This window comes from Balaenoptera ricei, chromosome 6 (assembly GCF_028023285.1).
Source record: "Balaenoptera ricei isolate mBalRic1 chromosome 6, mBalRic1.hap2, whole genome shotgun sequence".
NCBI lineage: Eukaryota > Metazoa > Chordata > Mammalia > Artiodactyla > Balaenopteridae > Balaenoptera > Balaenoptera ricei.
The window spans coordinates 116,801,741-116,824,039 of NC_082644.1; the positions used below are offsets into that span (position 1 = coordinate 116,801,741).

Consider the following 22,299-nt stretch of genomic DNA (forward strand, 5'->3'; position numbering starts at 1 on the left):
TTCTTCACATAAAACAGTGATAAGTGCCCCCGCCAACTGTTTCATTTCCATGGCACTGCTTCTCCCCACCCCACCCAGTCTGAGTATTCCTTCCCGTCTCTTCACACAGGCTGAGGCCAAAAGTTTCCATCCCCGTGAAGTGACAGATGGGACGTCTAGTTCCTCAGAGAATGTGGGTAAAAGGGACATTAAAAAAAAAATCCCCCCCCCCACCTCCCTCCCATGCACTCTTCTTGCCTCTGCTGCCTCTAAAAAATCTGGTCGGTTCTTTTTCGTCATCTTTAGGATCATCTCAGAGAATTCATAGAGAACACCGCCCCCAGCCCCAAATTCAAAACCAACTTCCCACAGTGTATGAAATCGGCCTCCGCTGTTTCTAATTCATCAGAAGAAGTGTACTTTGATATCTTGATTCCCTTTCAAAAAAATTGCTCTCTTTCCTCTGTGCACGTGATTTAAGTAGAAAATATCAACCGTGAGTTTCTAGACTCCTACCTACGCTTACACGTCAGAAGCTGTAGCTAAGCTGTGGCCATCAGGTGCTTTTCCTTAAATGAGGCTATTTTCATACAGAAAGAGAAATTTATCAATAGCCAGGGATAAGCCAGGGAATTTAGAAAAGAGATTTTGCTTTAGAACCAATTAAACAAAGGCAAGACGGGCTTGCCTGGGAGTGGGTGGAAAAGAAGGGACCGGATAATATAATTGCAAAATTAGCTTGAGTTTGCCAAGCAGCTTACACGGGGGCTTGTGACTGAAGTTCCTAGGCTGCTTATGAGAAAATGCCAGGCTGCTGGGTTGGAAGTTTGTGATTCAGCAAATAGTTCACCACTAAGGCCACCAAAGACCTTTCAGCTAATAGTCTCAAAGACTTGTGTGTGTGTGTGTGTTTGAGTGAAAAGCAAAATAGAAGTGATTATTCCCTAATGCCAAACCAAGGAAGTTCAACTTGCTTCTAAAACTAAGATGAAGCCAACTAATCTTCAATATAAAAATAAAGCAGACTTATTTTTCCTTTTCCATATACTATTGGGCTATAACACTTGAAACCTTAATTAAGTGCTTTTCAATTTTCTCAACTCAGTCACTGAGCCTGAAAGCTCAGTACTTTGTTCTCATGCTGAATTGACTTAAAACAGATCAGCATGTTTTCTAGAACAGAGATTTTGTTTTTGTTTCATTTTTGTTTTAATGCTAGAATGCGACAAAACACAGCGTGAGATACACTGCTGCAGAAGTCAGCAAACCTAGTAAGCAGTCAGTGTTAATTCATACAGATTTATTGAGCCTCGCTATGTGCTATGAGACCCAAAAGAGCTTTCTCAGTGATGGAAATGTTCTCACATCTGCACCGTCCAATATAGTAGCCACACGTAGCTGTTGAGCCCTTGAAGCGTGCCCAGTACAACCGTGGAACTGAATTTTAAAATTTTAGTTACTTTTCATTTAAATTAAGTTAAATTTAATTAAGTTACCTGGGGTGAGTGGATACCATATTGTACCACATAGGTCTAGACTGTGAACAGGTGTAAGATTTGCACTGGATAAACAGGTGCATAGAAATCTGTAGTAAAAAACACTCTAACTTATGACTTATAAATAGATAGCCCAAACAACAATAACAACAAATGCAACCCTGATTATCTACAAAAACGAAAGCAATTAAATAATAAATGAATCCCCTTCACTTGATCAGGAGTTAGTCTAACTGACCAATTAGGTCCCTTTCAATAGATATTCTATATTTCTGTGTTGTTATTTAAAAACTAATCCCAGTAACTATGCCTCAAACAAACTTCATGTTACCATTGGAGATTCAGGTCAACAGCTTCTTCTAGATCCAAAGAAACTTGAGGTTTCTGGAAAGTACCTTCAAAGGTTCATTTTGTCCTATTCGCCTTTTGAAGATTGAATTCTTTCAAACAATACTCTCACCTATGATTCATTTTGCCACAAAAGAATTTTTAGTTCTACCTTCGAGTCAGAATAGATTTTCTGAACTCTTTGGAGGGGCACCTAAGAGACTGGCAGTACCAGGGTTTGGAAAAAGGGCCAAAATACGCATATTTTCAATGGCTGTGGCTCTAAGAGGATCTTGTTTTACGTGCTACTGGAATCAAACACTTGCTCCTGGGCAATGAAATGAGCTGCTTCTTGAGTTTTATTATTTTTACACCCAAGCCGTCTGTGTGTAACTTCTTTGTTAGCTTCAAAGTAAGGGCATCAAGCAACAATTCAATACAAGGTTGGTAAAATGATTTATCTCAAACAGAAAGACTGCCTGATAATATTATCTTCAGCTGCTAGCACGTGAGCAAAAGAACAAATAAAGGGCAAAAAAGAAACCCTGGCATCTGACAGACTCCCAGTTAATGGATCCAATTTCTCCCAAATTCATACTGCTGCTAATGACTGATGTTCATTTAAGATCTTTCCTTCGTGTAGAATTCTTCTTGGGATTTTATTTTGCCGTCTAAGAAATGTTTAATTTAATAAAATATTCCTTTTCCTTAGGGCTGGAACAGTTGCCAAATACTGAGTCAGGTCAAAAAATTATGTATATATATGTTTATGTATATACTGAAACACATATAAAAGTATGTATAAGGATAACCATAAAATATTGTCCTACTTTCTCAACAGCAGCGCGTAAAATGCTGATCTTGTTCCTGGTTGAAGAAGTGTCACAGTTCACCATTGTCCATAATTTTAGGATATTCTCAGCTCTGGTGTTTGAGACTATTACGTAACTTACACATATTTGAAGTACAGTAATGGGTTATGTGGTTAAGAGTTTCTTTTAATAGATTTAATGATTAGTTTGACTATTTACTAGGGCTATGGAATTAAAAGTAGAAACAACACCGAACACTAAAGAAATCATTTTAGAAAGGCTTAGGAGGCTCTTTTCATTGTCCATAAAATCGTCTTTGATTTCTGAAATCAGCTATGCGCAAGGCACCAATGTATTTATGTAGCAACTTGAAGATTTCATGACCTCCAGTTCTCGAAGGTGCCTTAGACCTGAGCTGGAGCCCGGCATCATTCCTGCATGTCTCCCTCAGGTCCCCAGCATTTTTCATCTGCTTCTACGGCTCCCGGGAAGGAGCAATTTTCAATGACTATATTTGCTTTTATTCCAAATGATCCAATACATAAACTCCCTCATATTTAATGTTCATATTTATGTTCATATTTAAATAAAGTTTATCAACATCTGTCATCCTCTTAAGACTCCAGTGGTAAAGAAAACCAAATCATGAGTTAAGCGTTAATTTTCTTAGCAACTTGAAAAGATTACGATCACCTCTGTTAGACTCTGGACCTTTGTATTCCAGAGGTCTAATAAAGAAACACCAACAAAAGCACACACAAGAGAAACACAAATCAACAGTTAACTCTGAAGATATGTTGCACAGTGGCACAGCACTGACAAAACATACACCAAAAAACCTGATTAGATTCAGGACGTGCATGGAGGAGTTGTGCTTACCAGCTTGAGAGAAAGCTTCGTGTAAAAATTGAAGGGGTGATAGGGAAAAAAAGAGAGAGAGAGAGAAACAACAACACATGAGAAGAAGAGGAACTTGCTCCATTCCACTGAATTAACATAACACATCAATTCACCTGGCACTTTGTGAAAATGATTTGTAGCGGTTCTGGGCCAAAGTTCCCAAGAGGGGCTGATCGACCAAAACCTTTCTTTAGCTGCCACGCTGCCAGAGCAAAGAATACAGATAGAAAAGGAAAGTTTCCGTTTACTGCTCTGGATTGGTCACATCAGCCTGAGTATAAACTAATATAAGTTTGCAGTCGGTGAAATAGCATGATTACAAAAGATGGAAATAATCACATAGCCTTTTGTTCACCGAATTTCCCATGGAAAGTTTCACACAGACTAAAAGCGTTGGGAAAGCAATTAGTTCCAGAACATCCCAGTAATATTTTTATCTTAAGGAGATCTAATAAATACGAACAGTGGCATTTCCTAAAGGTATTAAGGCAAAGTCTCAAACCGGTAAATGGGAACCAAGGACTGGAAGATGCTCTAAGAACCAACCTCCAGGGAGCCTTTCAGCGCCCGGCTGGAGGTGGAAGCATGATGCTCTCTTCCACCTGCGGACTTCATGCACCTCTTGCTCTGCAGAAGGTGTCTTCTGGGGCTTTCTATCGAACTCAGAGCCCTACCCACAGGGGTTCTATAGCATCTGGGGAGTTAACAGAAGCTGCTGCTCTTACAAGTTTCCTGTAGGAAATAGATAGCCAACTGTCTCAACTACTGAGGTGTACTTACTCCTTGCTATGGAGTTCCTATTAATTACCAGGACACAGCAGCTGCAATTCTGCTAGGCCCGGAGACTGGCAAAACTATACTAATTACTGGATCCAAAACCAGATTAAAAGGCATCTCAAAATTAGGAAAAGAAACACTGGTTCTTCAGAAACAGGTGAGACATGCTTTTTGGCTATAAAGCAGTATTTTGAGAGCTCGGTGCACACTTACTTAGCTGTTATCAACCCTAATGTTTAGGCAATTGGTAGTAGGATCCAAAAATATGTCGGAGACAAAGTACCAAAGAAAGTGTCCTTTGATTTTAAATTGGGAGGGGAGAGGGTGTTAAAAATTCCTTAACTAGATTTTAAAAATCTTATTCTTCAGATTAACTCAAAGTTGATACTTCTTTGTGAACAAGCATTAAGCTTTTAAAGAAATTGTCCCTATGGGGAAAAAGACTTTTAAGGAAAGATGTAGCAAGACAAAACTTTGGGGGAAGCAGGTACAGTCAGATTCATGACCGCTCTCACACAGGCAACCTACATGAATGCCTTGAGCCCCTCTTGTAAACTTTAGCACAGATCTGTTCATCACAATTTGAGTTCTTTACAGACAACACTTATGGTGCACAGCAGAAAACTTTGCAAATATCTTCCCTGCAAAGCATACGACCATATACAAATGCTTCTCAGACATTACTGTATAAATGTCCTAATTTGAACTCAGCACTCTATCTGCTTGCTATTTGGCTACTTCCATTGCTTAAAGTAATATATTCTTTCTTAAGCATTCCAAAAACAGAATTCTAACATCAAAACTAAGAGCATAGGAATATAACCACTTCATAATAAAAAACAAGTCATTAGGATTGAGAACAAATCTCAACAGAGATAGGCAATATCGAATTCTCAGACAAATTCAATTTTCTGAAGTGAACAGTGATGGATAATCTACAAGAAGTGCCATCACAGTATATGGTATCCTTTTTAACAATTATAAACTGGTTTTTGGTCTTAAGTTGTAAGCCAGCCAGTTAGATCATTTCAAATTAGAAACTGAATCGTCTGCCAAGAGAATACTTTTAAAGGTTGCATTAAGTGCATTGCAAGACACCTGAAGAGCTAAAAAGCTGTCAGTTTCAGGCAACAATTACGGACCCTGGGGAGCCACGAGTGTCAATAACACATGAGGGCACACAGAGCTGGCGGATCCATGTGTTATTGGGCCGTCACAGGTACTAACCTCAAGTACAAAGAAAGGGGACGGTGAACATGAATATATAAGTATCTGGTTTAAGGTCCACGGAAAGTCATTTCACTGCTCTATGACCTTGCTCAGGCTTCGCTGATTTTTTGGTTGTCCCTTACGGATCCACGGATCCATCTGTTTCAGACATGGGTGTGGGTAAGCGTGCTACACGCTGCCGTCTGCGAGAGTGTCATTCTCCCGTGACCAGCTGCCTTTTAGGGGTGAAATTCTGCCGTAAAATCATACCTAGTGACATCAGCTCAGACGGCAATCCCAATCAGTGAAAAGGGGAAAAACACAAGCTCAGCTCACTGACATTTTTAGGAAGTTTGATAGTTTGGTTCCTTTTTCCATGCAACTTTTCCGGAAGAAGAAGCCTGTGTGGTTGGATCGATACAGTGAGGCTTTTCCCAGCGTCCGGGTCAGAGAGCATCTGGGTCCCCAGTCTTGGTGCTGTCACAGGGGTTAGTGCCTGTGCCGTGACCGTATGACCTAGCCGTCACAGGTAAACTTACAACATAATCCCTAGCTTCAAAAGCATACGTGGGTTTCCCTATCGTCCTCTTCATGAGTTCTTTGTGAAAACAGAGAGACTGAGTCTGCCAATAATCAGCAAGAGAACAAGGTAAAATAAATAAAATGAAAGTAACCAGAAGATTGTTACATCTGATAAACAATTGGTCGGGATTTTCAAAATCTTTTGATCAACGATGATGGTATTTTTCTGTACAATTAACTCTAAAACGTGGGGAAAGTATGTCCATATTTTAGATTTAGAAGTCCCTTGCTCATACCAGAAAAAGAAATGTTAAGACAATAAAGTTACACTTTGTAGACTGCAAATTGAGAACACACAATCTAGCTTCATTCTTCTTTGACTTCAGTAAAGATGAAATAATGGTTAATAATGGTGGCATGCCAATCTTTAAAGATGTTCAATGAGACATTTGCTTACAAATGTGAATGATTTACAACAAAAAATATTTTATCCTACTTAGCTCTTCAGAAACGAAATTACTTAGCGAAGAAACGTTTGCATAGGATTTATACATTCTGATAATAGAAACAAATGATTAAAATCTGGATCTGAAAGCTGAAAAACATGATAAATAAAAAGACATATTAAAATAACAGGTTTGTTATTCTCCTAGAATCCTTTTCCTATCTTTGGCGCAACAGTCTTAAAAAGTAGAATAAATGAAATATCAAGGACTGCATCATTTTAGTCATGGATCCCGTTAAACCATGTACCTTCCGTTTTGAAATTGCTTTAAAATCAAATTTATTTCCCCAAACTTCAGATGTTTTTAAACTTCCTCATCTTACTTGTATGATGTATTTCCTTTCCTTTTTTTTTTTTTCTGCACTGCTACTTCCTGAAGAAAAGTACATCAAATCTGATCCTAAAAACAGATCAACTAAAAATGAGGGAAGCAAAAATATGTTTCTATTTATTTACTGATGCTTCTAGTGTGTGTGTGTGTGTGTGTGTGTGTGTGTGTTTATTCTTGAAAACACACTCAAAGTTTAGGAAATTTTTTTAAAAAAATAGAAGTTTGCTGAGCACAGATTTGAGGTGTAAGAAATAAAATTTATTTTTGCTAATTATGTTTTTTTTTAAAAAAATGGGATAGGGTTCCTTTAATTAATCAAAATAACCTGTTTCTCATTTCACTGTTTTTGTTTTCAAGTGTTAATTTTTTCCTAGCCATCTTTTCTTACACTTATTGATTACTGACATTCTTGGTCTCTTCCTAAACATTTAGAGAACACCATGAAACATGATTCAGAAACCATGTGCAACCAAAAGACTGTGATGTTGAGAGAAGAATGGAATAGATACATACACAAATGGTAAACAATCATGAATATTCAACATCCTTCATTATGAGATTGCAAAAGACAATGCAGAGATATATTTATAAATGTAATAAATGAGTGCTCTGTGAAGGTTTTGGAAGCAGCAGAGATGGGGTAACTGATTTACAGTTAATGGAAAATTTTACAGTCTATAGTCTAGTATAGCGACACACAGTCATATGTTGAAAATTCTTCGATGAACAAGGAGCAGAGATGGATGGAGAATTCTAAAAGCCAGCATAATGGAGATCTAATTATAGAACTCAACACGATTCATCATCCACTTTTGAAGCTATATTCTGCCTTCCAACAAGGCCTCCCTTGAAATCTTTAGGAAATTAAATTCTAATTCTTAACCTGGATATGCTGGGTAACCTTAAAACAGGATAATTCCACCAACTGCATTCTTTGCATAAAACTTTGAGATTCCATTACTAAAGGAACTCTGCATATAAAGAAATGAGGTTTTTGTCCCTTATTTTAAAAGGTAACAATGTAGCTATCTACTATATTTACAACTTTTTTACACAGAGGAAGGGAAAAGTAAAAATTGTATTTGTACAAGAACACATCCCACTACAACTATATTTCAACTCCCACAGGACAGGACAAAAGAAAACCTTACTGGATATGTTAATGCATTGAATGTTTGTTTACTCATTATTCATTATAAAGAATATCTGGGGATGGCTTAGACTAGACTGACCATTTAGGTTTATTCAGGAGGCTAGGAATGACCTTGTTCCAATCTTTTTCTAAAAAACCGAACTGGTATCTACTTTGGACTGCTGATCAATTCCATAAAACCCTGTGACTTAAGCACATGAGATCTTAATTAGGATGGCAAACCTGAGTCTAAATAACATCCACTTATGAGTCAATCATAGTATAATAGATTCTCCCTGAGTATGGACTTACAGAATCTCAGATCATAAGCAGGCTCCCTGGCTTTAAATCCTGGCTCAATATCTTCCTAACGTCATCTTTGTATGCACCAGTTTTCTTATCAGTAAAATAAAGAACTCTTAGTACCTAGGTTCATAGGGTGGTTGAAAAAAGTAAATGAGCGCATAGAACAGAGTCTGGCAAATGACAAGCACTCAGTAAATGTGAGCTGCTATTATTTCCCCCTTTAAGATAAATACTGCATTATGCCTTTTTGTAGTCAGTCTGTTATCAGATATTTAATCAACATCTTGTAGGATCACCAAAATAGCTAAAGAAACCGCTGTAACCCATACCATTTCGCCTCAAACTCTGAGGCATAGCTCAGAGAAAAGTACCCTCATTACATATTGTTTCAGTAATTATTAAGCAAATATTTTCTGACTATACAGTGATTTCCAACGCCTCAAATGTTGCTAGCTTTAGAAACGAAATCTAAGTTTCCTTTTTTGGTAAAATCAAGGTAAAATATTAATGACTTAGATGTTTCAAAAGGGAAACGGAGAAAGGTCCATCCAAAATGTACTACAGACAAAAAGAACTCTGGGGTGGCTGGCTCCACACCCCTCCCCCACCCATCCTGCTTCCTTCCTTCTTTCCTCTCTCTGTGGCTCTTCTTCTTTCCGGCTATAATGAATCATAGGTTCTTATTGTTTTATGTTATGGGAAAACACAATGGAGTCATTCACAAACAAAATAAGTTATGCAGAACAAAACATGCAACCAAAGCGCACAAGAGAGACAGGATTCCAGAGCAGAACTTACCCCACGCTTTAGACTCCTGAAGCAGTGGATTTTGGGTTTGGAGGTCATGAACTCGTTGAAGCGATGGGAGAGGGGTTCCTTTTGCTGCTTGGGAGACTGGGGGCCGTTGGGAACAGCAGAGGGTGAGGCAGAGGCAGGGGGAGGTGGGGGAGGCTGATGGGGGGATGTTAAAAGGGACATAAGCTACGTGTAAGAGACGGAGCAGTGACAGAGTAAAAAATCAGAAACAAGAAGATAAGACACAAAACAAAAATAAGCATCAAATAATATTTGAAACCCAAAGCAAGTCAAACACAAACAATTAAATATTTCGGCCATGGTCCAAAAGAAAATATGTAAGGATATGTTAAATGAGAATATGATGAAAGTGGGAGCTTTAGTAAGTAAAGCAACAGGAGAATAGCAAAAAATATCTGACAAGAAGCTCATGCAGACTTTCACATGCAAACTACCGTTCTAATTAGTTACTCTAAACCAGTGTAAGCCAGAAGGGTAAATATTTCTAAACCACCTAAACTAACACAGCTTGATGGGAGAAAATGAAAGTCCTTAAATGCTAAGGTTGTGAAAACAGCAAAGACAGTCTTGAAATATTAAATTATTCTAAAGTTAAAGCAGTCATGTCGCCTTGATCATACTTTATGCCCAGGTTAATGCTGTCATGCACTTACGTATCACACTATAAAAAGAAAATGAAAAATGTTCATGGATACATATGTTAACATGAGTTGGAAACCAAGTTATTAACCCATGGAAACAATTTCAATTAGATATGCTGATACATGGTTATAGAAATGTTGTACAATTTTCCTACTCCCAGCCCAGGTAACCAGCAATCTAGGAGACTTAGGAGTGAAAGGCATGATGCAAAACAGCCAGAGGTCAGTAATCTGTTAGTGTGGGTGACACGGTGCAGGTGATAATGTGTCTGAAATAAGACAAATGGCCATAGCCAAGGTACCATCACCAAAGAGAGATACTGTCTTAAAATAAAATAGCACACTAGCTTTTTTTTTTTTTGCATTCTGAAACAAGCTTAAAATCTTCGTTCCTTTAAGACTAAAAGATAAAGTGAACATCTCCACACTTTATAACACTCATTTCACACTGGGTCCAGCCATCAGTACCTTATTTTTTTTGATGAACGGCCATAACTTTCCTTTGGATTTGCCACCAAATTTGAGCTCTGATTTGCCTTCTCCTCTGGAATTTGAAAGGCTGTTATCTGACACAGTGCGCTTCATCGGCTGAGTGTAATCCTCAAATTCAATGTCTCCAGGCGGCTCAAAACCAGACTTATAAGCTTCTATGGCCAGCTGTGAATCCTGAAATTACACCCATCACACACAAATACGTTCAAATGCATGCAAATACCTTTTACACAATGAACTATGATGACCTCATACAAATGATATTCTAAATAAGTTATATTGATTAATAATAGATTTTCTAATAATATTTTTATCATTAGAAAGAATAATTTGTAAAGCTACATGTCTAGCTGAGATTTAAAGATACTTTTAATAACTGACCATTTTTCTACATTTACAGAAACGAATATTAATTAAGAATGACTTTGCTAAAAGCAGAAAAATTGGGCCATTTATTATGCAATTCCCTTGAAAAATACAGTAGTACAAAAACTGGTTCTCATCAGAAGGTCTTAAAGCAATTTGGCATACACAAAGTCAAAACAAAGAGTAGATAATCCCTCTGATTTCTTTGGTTAATTGTGGTTCAAAGATATGACTTTATTGAATAATTTTTCTTTATGTATATATTTGTTCACAGTCTCTCCTCTACTAGAATGTAAGCTCCTTTCTGTTTTTCCTCCACTGTGTCCCTAGTACCTAGATGATGTCCAGTGATAATGGTGCAATAAATGTTTGCTGAATAAATCAGTGAACTGATTGTCTACTCTGTGGTGTGCACCCTGCTAGGAACTTTGAGTTCAGAATCTTCTTGGGGTCAGGTGGTGAAGACCAACACGTAAGGAAATGACAACCATCGTGTCAAAGATAGATAGATAGATGTATAGTTAAACTGTTACAAAAGCACATGTGATTTGTAATAACTTTCTAACTCAATGATCATCTGATTTAAAAAATCTACTAGATGGGACTTCCCTGGTGGCGCAGTGGTTAAGAATCCGCCTGCCAATGCAGGGGACATGAGTTCGAGCCTTGGTCCGGGAAGATCCCACATGCCATGGAACAACTAAGCCCATGCACCACAACTACTGAGCCTGTGCTCTAGAGCCTGCGAGCCACAACTACTGAGCCCACGTGCCTAGAGCCCGTGAGCCACAACTACTGAGCCCAAGTGCCACAACTGCTGAAGCCCACTCGCCTAGAGCCCGTGCTCCGCAACAAGAGAAGCCGCCGTAATGAGAAGCCCGCGCACTGCAACGAAGAGTAGCCCCCGCTCGCCACAACTAGAGAAAGCCCACATGCAGCAACAAAGACCCATTGCAGCCAAAAATAAATATAAAATAAATAAATAAATAAATAAATCTTAAAAAAAAAAAACTACTAGAGAAGACAATTTGGAAAAATCTCAACTTCCTACAGTGAGCCCACATTTTAATTTGCCATAGCTATTTCAGTTGACACTGATTTTGTAGGTGTGCCAAAGGGATGAACTGTCTTGCAATAGCCAATCACCCTTCCTTCTTAGTAACAAGAATCCTGATTTTAAGTCAGGCACATGGCCACCCAGCAAAAAGGCTTCACTCCCCAGTCTTTTGTACAGCAGGAGGTGGCCCCTAAGTTTTGACCTCTGAGATCTCTTGAGATGTAAGCAGAAGTACAGGGAGCAATTTTAGGAAGCCTCTTTAAAGAGATGGCATGGGCCCTTCTCTATATAACGTTTTCTGGAATTTGGATGTGATGGTTGGAGCTACAGAAGCCATATTGAATTTGAAAGTCATATCATCAAAAGCTGTGAACTAGGAGAAGCCTGGGTCCCTGAGAACTTGTGGACCATCTGCCCATACCATGGTTGGACCCTCTTGCCTCTAGACATCTTTACATGGAAGGAAAAATAAACCACCTTAAGACAACACTGCCATTGTTATATGAACCTAAACCTATACTAGCAGATTCAGCTCTACAATCCTAAGTGTGCCAGTGACTATACTAATCCAAAACACAGAGGGCTAAACTAAAAAACTCTAAAATGGTGCTGTTACTGTTGAAAAGTATTTGTGACCACTGAAAGCAACTACTTTCAGGTGATTAAATATGGTCACTGTGCAAAGGGGCAGGGAAATAATGGGACTGCAAACTCTTAGTTATAAATTAAGTCCGAGCTACAGTACTTACATTTTTCGGATCAATTGACTCGGCTGCCTTTACTATTCCATCCAAGCACTTCCCGATGATTGGAATCACCTGCCGATCCAGCTCTGCATACGTCTTCACTGATTCTCCAATTCTCACTATCCTCCTCTCCTCCATCTCTTGTATTTTCTGAAACATTAGAATTTGCATAAAATTAATTTGGTCCACTGTTTTCTGGGTTTTAAAAAAATCGATTAATTAATTAATTTAATTTTGGTTGCTTTGGGTCTTCATTGCTGTGCACGGGCTTTCTCTAGTTGCGGCGAGTGGGGGCTACTCTTTGTTGTAGTCCGTGGGCTTCTCATTGCGGTGGCTTCTCTCGTTGCGAAGCACAGGCTCTAGGCACACGGGCTTCCGTAGTTGTGGCTCGTGGGCTCTAGAGCACAGGATCAGTAGTTGTGGCACTCGGGCTTAGTTGCTCTGCAACATGTGGGATCTTCCCAGACCAGGGCTCGAACCCGTGTCCCCTGCATTGGCAGGCAGATTCTTAACTACTATGCCACCAAGGAAGCCCCAGTTTGGTCCACTGTTACTTAAGGAAGTTGTTTCTTGACAGCACTGTTACCTCTAAAAAATTCTCTAGGCGGGAAATAGGCCTATAAAAAGGTTAGAGTTACAGCAACCGTAAATTTCTTGTGCCTCTACCTTAGCCAGCTGGACACCTATTTTATGAATTGCTGGGCTGCCTAAATGTACACTTTACACAATTCCATTCCAATTTCATTAAGAACCCGAAACTCAAGTAGTTTTACTATTAACACCATTTGGTATTAGATTTTAAACATCTCCTCCATCTTTGAGGCACTGCTTTATCCTTTACCAAAAGTATGGTATTTGGTTAACTGCCTTGACCCAACACAGGCTTACATTAACTAGTATACCTGGCTTCTACAAGCTGGAGGTTCTTGTTTGCTGTGTAGACACTATGACACAAATATTTATTATTTTTTCTACAGTTGGACTTTAAGTTGTAAAAAATTCCCAGAGTGGGAATGTATGTATCTTTTCTCATACTATTTTTGACAACCTAAAGTAGCCAAAAGAAAAACAATCCAAAGGAAAGAACTGTCATCTGTTCAAATCCTACAACTGTCTCAATGTCGCTTAGATTCCTAAAGGTAAGTTGGAAGTTTTGTAACCAGAACGGTCCTTTTACCAAAAAGAGTGTTAATCTGAGAATCACAGTTCTAAGACTGACCAAGAATGGTTGCAGGGGCAAACCAAGGAAGTTTGCAAAGGCTATTGATTAATCCTGAGATTCATGTTAGATTTCATCTTAATGTCAGTCAGTGCTTGATCTGAATGTTTTAAAAAATGATTTGAATTAGAGGAAACTTAGAATTATATAAATACTTAGAATATAAGCCCAGAAATCATGATTCCAAGGCAACGTTTTTCTAGGCAAAGCAAATCTGAGAGATCTGAACTCCTTACCTGAAAGATATTGGGAATGTGAGTATGGTAATATTCATGCTGCTCGTGGTTGAATTTCTGAAGAATTGATGAGTAATCTGCTTTGCTGTCCTCTGCCATTTGGTGACGCATTTGAGCTTGTTGTCGTGCCTTAGGGCAAAAAATGAGAATACCCCCATGTTTACACATAATAAATAAAAGCCTAGGATTGCAAACTGGAGGAACTGGAGGATCAAATTTACCTTCCATTTGTTGTATTTAGCAGGTGCTGTTTTTTAAAAAAATTGTTTAAACAATCCAATCCAAAAATGGGCAGAAGACCTGAAAAGACATTTCTCCAAAGAAGACACATAGATGGCCAACAGGCACATGAAAAGATGCTCGACATCACTAATTATTACAGAAATGCAAGTCAAAACAACAGTGAAATATCACCTCGCACCTGTCAAAATGGCTATCAGGAAAAAGTCTACAAATAACAAATGTTGGTGAGGATGTAGAGAAAAGTGAACCCTTGTACACTATTGGTGGAAACTGGTGCAGCCCCTATGGAAAACAATATAGAGGTTCCTCAAAAAACTAAAAATAAAACTACCATATGATCCAGCAATTCCACTCTTGGGTATATATCCAGGAAAAAAAATGAAAACATTAATTCGAAAAGATACATGCACCCCAATATTCATAGCAGCACTATTTACAATAGCCAAGACATGGAAGCAACCCAAGTGTCTATCAACAGATGACTGGATTAGGAAGATGTGATACACACACACACACACACATATATATACACACACAATGGAATATTACTCAGATATAAAAAAGAATGAAATACTAACATTTGCAGCAACATGGATGGCCCTAGGGAATATTATGCTTAGTGAAATAAGTCAGACAGAGAAAGACAAATACTGTATGAGATCACTTACATGTGGAATCTAAAAAAATAGTACAAATGAATATCAGACTCACAGATAGAAAACAAACTTGTGGTTACCAAAGGGGAAAGGGACAAATTAAGGGTATGGGATTAACGATACAAGCTACTATATTTATAATAGATAAGCAACAAGGATATACTGTATAGCACAGGGAATTATGGCCATTACCTTGTAATAACCTAGAGTGGAGTATACTCTGCAAAAATACTGAATCACTATGCTGTACACCCGAAACTAACATAATATTATAAATCAACTGCACTTCTATTAAAAAGAAAAAAGAAAAAAGAAAGAGAAATTATTTAGAATTTGAATTTACTTTAGGCAAGGATGTGCACCCTAATTTTTCACAAACCCCACCATTCTCTATTGTCTTAACTTGGCATTACTTGCTAGTTTGACATATGCGCCAACATTCTTTATTGTCTGCACTTGGCCCAATTCGCACATTGATGTTACCTAGATTTAGGTTCCCTTGTGGGAACCGCTGATCATATTTTTTATTTCCTGAGGACGGGACGGGCGATCCATAAATTTTTTAATCCAATTCTCAACGGAGTTCATGAATTAAAAAGGCATATCGGGGCTTCCCTGGTGGTGCAGTGGTTGAGAATCCGCCTGCCAATGGAGGGGACACGACTGTGATCCCTGGTCCAGAAAGATCCCACATACCGCGGAGCAACTAAGCCTGTGTGCCACAACTACTGAAGCCCGTGTGCCACAACTACTGAAGCCCGCGCGCCTAGAGCCCGTGCTCCACAAGAGAAGCCGCTGCAATGAGAAGCCCGCGCACCGCAACGAAGAGTAGGCCCCGCTCGCCGTAACTAGGGAAAGCCTGTGCACAGCAGTGAAGACCCAACACAGCTAAAAATAAATTAATTAATTAATTAATTTTAAAAAAAAGGTATATGAACCACTGATCTAAAGCGACCTTTCTAAAACTCTCCACTATGTTTATTTTCAGAATATACTTCAAAGAAGCAGTAAGTATGGTGCTCTCTTTGTGCTTTTTATGTGTGTGTGTGTGCGTGCGTGCTATTTTGTGTTTTACTGCATTGCTTTTCTCCTAAATAATAATAGAATTCATAAATTTGTTTCTCTCTTCTCATTCATTTTTTGGCTAATTACACACAGGCAAGAAAGGGGCTCTTAGTGACAAGCTGCAGAATCGATTTGAAAGTTCAAACAGAATGTCTGTAAAGTCACAAGTCCTCCACAAATAGCAGAGATTGTTATGCTGGTAAGAGCTCCTCAGATTCCTCTAGCACCTTGGAGGTGCCTTGATAAATACAATCTCATGAATCTCTAAGACAATCTGAGGTCCGTGCAGGGAAAAAACTACCCCCTGCCAGATGAAGAGATGGCTTGGCCTGTATACGGGGCAAACTTACCACACTGAACCAACAACACAACAGGAAAAGGGCCTTGTTCCAACATACCCAAGGCAACTTTTGTTTGTTGTTTTGTCTTGTTTTACTGAACCTAACTGCTTAAAAAAAGAAAAAGAAAAAACAAAGAACCGTTCAAATGCCAACACGAAGAAGAAAGGCTGGAGTCGTTTGTCCCACTCTCTGTCTGATCACTGGTACCAGATCGGTTTCTTCGCACCTCCATGTCCTTCATTGGTTTCCTGCCTCTGTGACTTGAAGGCTTAACCTGATTTCACTTCCTTGATATGCTTTGCTCATCTGTGTATCCGTGAAAGCCCAAGGTGGTCATTCAGAGGTGCTTCCTTTATTTTCTTCCCTGTTCATACGTAAACACTTCCCAAATGCAGGGAACAATATTAATATTTCCAAACTGATTTCCTTACTACCTGAGGTTTCTTAGTTTCTTAAGACCTTTAGGTACCTCAAAACCAATTTACCAACTTCTCACCTCCCCTCAGTTAGTTCAGCTGCCACATTCTTCCTCTTTGTCAGCGGACTGTTAACTCCCTTCCTGACCATACGCTTTGGCTTCTGCTTTACTGTGTTCACTAGCAAATACATTAAGCTAGTTCCCAGCATGTTGAGTCCCCAGCTACCCTGCAAAATCCATGCCTTTCCAATACACAGTAACCCTCCTCCATTTAAATAGTAGCCTCCCCACCTACGTGCACTCCATCTGTTCCCCTGATGCAACCAACTCAAAAACCCTTTTAACTCTTTCAATTGCCTAGAATTTTATCATTTCTCACTCTATTATGATTATGGGGGAAAAAACAAACAAACAAGGAAATTCCCAGGTAGACCTCCCATTTCTAAAAAATTCTTTCATTTACAAAACTTCCTCAGAAAAAAAGTCTCAGAAAAATCCCAGGGGAGGGAGGTTGCGTCATCTCTTTTGTAAGGAGAGTAGTAAGATGGACAGTCTCCTTATTTATTTTGGAGAAGTGATTCTAATTTGGTGAAAACTTAAAATAGCTTAGTTCTGAAACAGAGATCAGAATGTCATCATTAAATGCACTTATGTGTGCATACACACACACACACACACACACACACACACAGAGCCCACATAAGCAGATTAATGCTTCCTGACAATCAAGCCATCATAACGACCATGGAATATTTTACTCATGAGAACTGGAGGTGAGCCTGCCAGAGGTACCCCAGCACCATCCGATTGGAAGTGGTTGTCATCCTCTAACCTCCGAACTCCCCAGAATCTCTAATCACGTTTTTGCTTTGGCTATATAATTGCTTTTATAAGCATATTAATTCATAATAGTTTCACAGTGCCCTGCACAATGCATTCCTGAAATGTAACTAGGTGACCAGCAGATGTAAACTATGGAAGAAACTGAGATAAGGAAGAACATGGATAAAATCCAGCCTGGAAAGTGAGCTGAGTAGAAGAAAACAAACAGACTCCAGAGGGAATGGGTCTACCTTTTGTTAAAGAAGCATGATCTCTCTGGGAGTTTTCCTGAAAGGAAAAGTTTGGACCTGAGGTTGCAAAAGCCTCTGTACCTCTGCAGATTCTCTCTGACTCACTAAAAGGATAAAGCAACATTTAAAAGCAGCAAAATATTGTCACACATCAGATTCTGCAAGGCCACAGCAGGAAGACAGGACTGTCTTACTCTCAATCCCAGCATCCAGCTGCTTTGAATTAATACTCACTGTTGAATCCCAGGCCCAGGAATGTGCCATTGTTCTGACCAAGATTTACTATGGAAATCTATTTTTGTTTCGTAAGCTGCTATGTTTATTTTGCGATGGAACTTCAAGAGTCTCTCTCTAAAACTAGTGCTGAGTCAGTTACTCATTACTACAAATATGTTTTTAAAAATATCTTTAAAAGTATTTTCAAAAACTTATTTGGAGTAACCGCTAAGTAACTAGATATTTTCGAGAGTGTATCTCCTAATGTCTAAGGCTACATGAAGATTAGAAGCATCACAACTTCTCCTCCCTTTTTAAGTCCATCTGAAAATAGCAACTATTATCTTAAAGAGGTACAGTATTTCTATTCTCAGCCAGACCATTAGCTATTTCTTTTCATTCATGTTCTCATTCTAAGAAAAAAAGATACTGCATCTTATAGCAATATTACTGTAGGGCAGAGAGAAGGTCAGAGGATTTTTTTTTTTTTTAATGACTCAGAGTTACAGAATTTAGAGATAACATTCTAAAAAAGTCCAGAATGACCACAACTGCCTGAGGCTGTAATTCACAGACATCTTTAAATAAGAACTGCACCAGTTTCACTGTCAATCAGAAAGACTGAATTTAAATTTCAGAATTTCTTTGACAAATCCTTGGGAATCTCCCCAAATAAATCCAAATAGGCCTAAGTATGTATTGCTTAAGCGCTACTTCACTGCTTAGTAATTCTTAACACCGTCTAACTCAACATCCTATGGAAATAAAGCTGTGCTGCCTAAAAGGTCAGAGTTACAGTTTCTAAATAAAGAAAACAATATTTTAGAAACTGAGCTGCAGCCCAATGCTTCTAAATCCTCACAGGTTTAAAGACAAAAATACTAAAATCCATTCAGTTAGTTAAATTTAGATGATTAGCATGGCCAAAATGTGTAGCTATTTCCTGTTCAATTCGCTATTACATTTTCCTTAATATTTCAAATATTAAGAAGAAAGGAACACTGCTGGCGGAGTCTCAATTGTCATAAACAGAGAAAATGAGCTATACTGAGGAATGTGTTTACTTTCACACAGGGAACGCAGTTATACTTACTAGGTTATACCCTCACATCTTTTATCAGGGCTGCTTATAGCTTTTGACCTTTTAACAAAATGAGCAAATATGGACTGGTTCTATTTATATATTTATTGTTAAATACATAATGAGATGTATTAATTTTTGAACATGACCTCAGACTTCTCAGGACTGTAGACACTGTTGTTCCTTAAATGATAAACTATTTATTGCAGCAGCATTCCTAGCTTTTGGAAAGTCATATTTTTCCTTGGTTAGAAGTATGTAAATATAACAACTTAGAAAGGCCCCACTTGATTACCAAAAATTGGGGGAGCACAATGAAAAATGTTTCATCACTGGTAGTTCCAACAGCAGTAAATGTTCTCTGGAGCAGCTTGACTTTCAATATTTTATTTCATCATTATCATAAGAAGAGATCAATTGTATTTTAGGCCAGAGGGGAAAGGAGGGCTAAATTGAGATTTTATTCTGAATTTACTATTCTGAACCACAGCTAGGCTGTCCATATTTATTATCCAATAGCCAGTGACCTGCAACAGCTCCACTCAGGGGGCAGATGGCCTGACCACCAGCCCCGAAATCCAGCCAAAAGGGCACAGAGCCTGGGCTGGAGACACAGCAAGAATCCAGCAGGGCACCTGGCTCTCGATTCACCCCTCTGCAACTACCTGAGCCGCTGACTTAATATTGTGGATAAAATCAAACCTACGAATTTAATAACCTGGGTTATCTGGCCTCTCTCCATCTTTAGTTCTTTTTTCACCCAATTTCAAAAATATGCTTGCTGTAAATAATTCAAATTTACAGAATTGTAAGGTTTAGAAACTAAAATTCCCTGCACATTCCACCCTCTGGTAAACATTGGTAATAGTGACAACCTAGTGTCCTTCCCTGGTGGAGCGGGATCTGAGATAACACTGAGAGGAGGTAGAGCAGCCTTGGGAAATTCACCAGAAAGTTCCAAGAACACAGCTGCAAGGACATCATTAAATGACACCACCACATTACAATGATCCCCAAGCAACAGCCGGCAAAGATGGTGAGTCTCAGAGTCACCAGTAGCTCCAATGATTGGAGCACCTTTTCTTTTGGACGTGGCCAGGTTAAAAAGAAGAAATGCACACATTTTCACAGCATACAAGAGAGGTAGGGGCCACTGGATATTGTGACCTATTCTCTAGGTGTGTTGTTCCCCCCCCCCCGCCCCGCCCCATGCAGCACCGCACAGCATGTGGGATCTTAGTTCCCCAACCAGGGATCAAACCCACACCCCCTGCAGTGGAAGCATGAAATCTTAACCACTGACCACCAGGGAAGTCCCTCTAGGTTGTTTTTTTTTTTTAAATAAAGGATGTACTTTTTTTTTTTTTTTTTAAGTAATTTATTTATTTATTTATTTTTGGCTGCGTTGGGTCTTCATTGCTGCGTGCCGGCTTTCTCCAGTTGCAGTGAGCGGGGGCTACTCTTTGTTGCTGTGCGCAGGCTTCTCATTGTGGTGGCTTCTCTTGTTGCGGAACACGGGCTCTAGGTGCGCAGGCTCAGTAGTTGTGGTGCACGGGTTTAGTTGCTCCGCGGCATGTGGGATCTTCCCGGACCAGGGATCAAACCCGTGTCCCTGCATTGGCAGGCGGATTCTTAACCACTGCGCCACCAGGGAAGTCCTCCTCTAGGTATTTTTGAGACCAGAAAAACAGCAATCTATTGAGACTCCCTGAAACTTCTAACTGGTAAACTGAATTTCTCTATGATTCGTCAATGATTAGGAGTAAAACTGATTTCACCCTAGTCTTTGACCCAGCAATTCTACTTCTGGGAATTTATCCTAATGAAATAATTTTCAGTGTTCACAAAAGATATCCACACAGTATTGTTTATAATAGCTAAAAATTTGAGACCATGTGCAGTAATGTGATTGGTTAATTATATGTCATACCCTTGATGGACTATTGTGTAGCCTGGAAGAAAAATAATGTGAAAGAGTATTTAATAAGGGAAAGTGAAAGCTATATATAATTTAATTTTTTTCAAGTTTCTAAAACAGTATTTACAGTATAATCTCATTATTATAAAAATAAAACATTAATAATGATCACTTCTGAAAAGAGTGATGAAGTTAGTTTATTTTGCCAAAAAGCTTAGCGAAAGAGGCAAATTCTAATGCAGAATTCCAGAAACAGTGAAAGATTGAAGAGGTATGGCTTGCCTTTGAGGTACACACACACACACACACACACACACACACTGCTCTGAAAGATATAGTAGGAGGGATATTAACAAAGGAAGAGACGGAAAAGTTCTCTGTCTGGAGTAATGTTGTTGTATGATAAATGGCACTGTTTCAATTTCCCAGCAAACTGTTGCATCTAGAATACATTTTCAAGTTCAAGACTAAAATGCATCTAAAAATTCCTATTCAGACAGAGCACCGTGAGTTTTTGTTGGAGACTTCCAGGCCGGGGACTTGCCAAAACAATGAGTCTGTCTTTGATAAATTGTAAGGGCAGCTAAAATACAGAACACAGAAAAACTTCAAAATAAGTTAACCAAAGAAATATGCTTGAAATATTCCAGCAATTTCCTGATTTCTTTTTTTTTTTTAAACAGGCTTACAACTTCTAGTCCCAGCATTGTAGGTTACTTTGGTGCTGAAATAGGAGAGAATATGGAAAGATAGCAAAATGAGACCAGCATCTCAATCCCTCAGGGGCCATTCACTTGCTAAATAGTTTAGAAAAGGCCTTCTGTTTCCCTATACCCCAGCTGCCTTATTTAAAAAGTAGAATTAGAAGGTGAGGGACAATTTCTGCTGAAACAGAAGCCACTGATGATATGGTTGCTCTTGATGCTGGCATACCTCCAAGTTAAGCTGGTGAAAACAAACTTGGTATGAGCTCAGAGATCTTGGTAAAATATAAATCATGGTCTCCAAGACTTGCCCCCTCCTCCTCCCTGGCTTCTAACACATTATTATTGGTAAGGGTCTTGAGTTTTCAGTTATAGTAGGTTGAGATTGATGATTTCTTTCTCTTCCCTTTCTCCCTTAATAAGTAACGTCACCCCAAAATATGACACTCACAAGGTTCCATATATGCACAGCTGAAGAGAACAACCTGGATTCTGGAAAGTTGATGCCTTATATGATCACCATTCTCTATGGCTGTGGCATTATTGTCAAGAGCAAAACTACTGAAAGCACTCTGGAATGCAGTTCTACAAAACATATATATTCCTTAGAAGAGTAAAAAAAATTAATCATGTTATACACCCCAGAGAAAGAAATGAAATACCATGAAATCTGAGGTATATATATGTACACACACACACACACACACACACACAC

The 22,299-nt window shown here is 38.8% G+C and overlaps 1 protein-coding gene across 7 annotated transcripts in view; it reads right to left on the reverse strand.

Annotated features, from left to right (window-relative positions):
- The window catches only part of FNBP1 (formin binding protein 1), a 144,119-nt gene that overhangs the window by 20,971 nt on the left and 100,849 nt on the right, over nucleotides 1-22,299 (reverse strand). For 3 of the 7 annotated variants that reach the window (XM_059925824.1, XM_059925823.1, XM_059925822.1), the window contains exons 7-11: nucleotides 13,870-13,998; nucleotides 12,418-12,564; nucleotides 10,222-10,419; nucleotides 9,095-9,277; nucleotides 3,494-3,508 (exon numbers count right to left, since the gene is read on the reverse strand). In XM_059925824.1, coding sequence (XP_059781807.1) covers nucleotides 3,494-3,508; nucleotides 9,095-9,277; nucleotides 10,222-10,419; nucleotides 12,418-12,564; nucleotides 13,870-13,998 — 672 coding nt within the window. The remainder of the gene's footprint in view (nucleotides 1-3,493; nucleotides 3,509-9,094; nucleotides 9,278-10,221; nucleotides 10,420-12,417; nucleotides 12,565-13,869; nucleotides 13,999-22,299) is intronic. The other 4 variants (XM_059925829.1, XM_059925828.1, XM_059925826.1 and 1 more) reach the window with 2 other exon arrangements.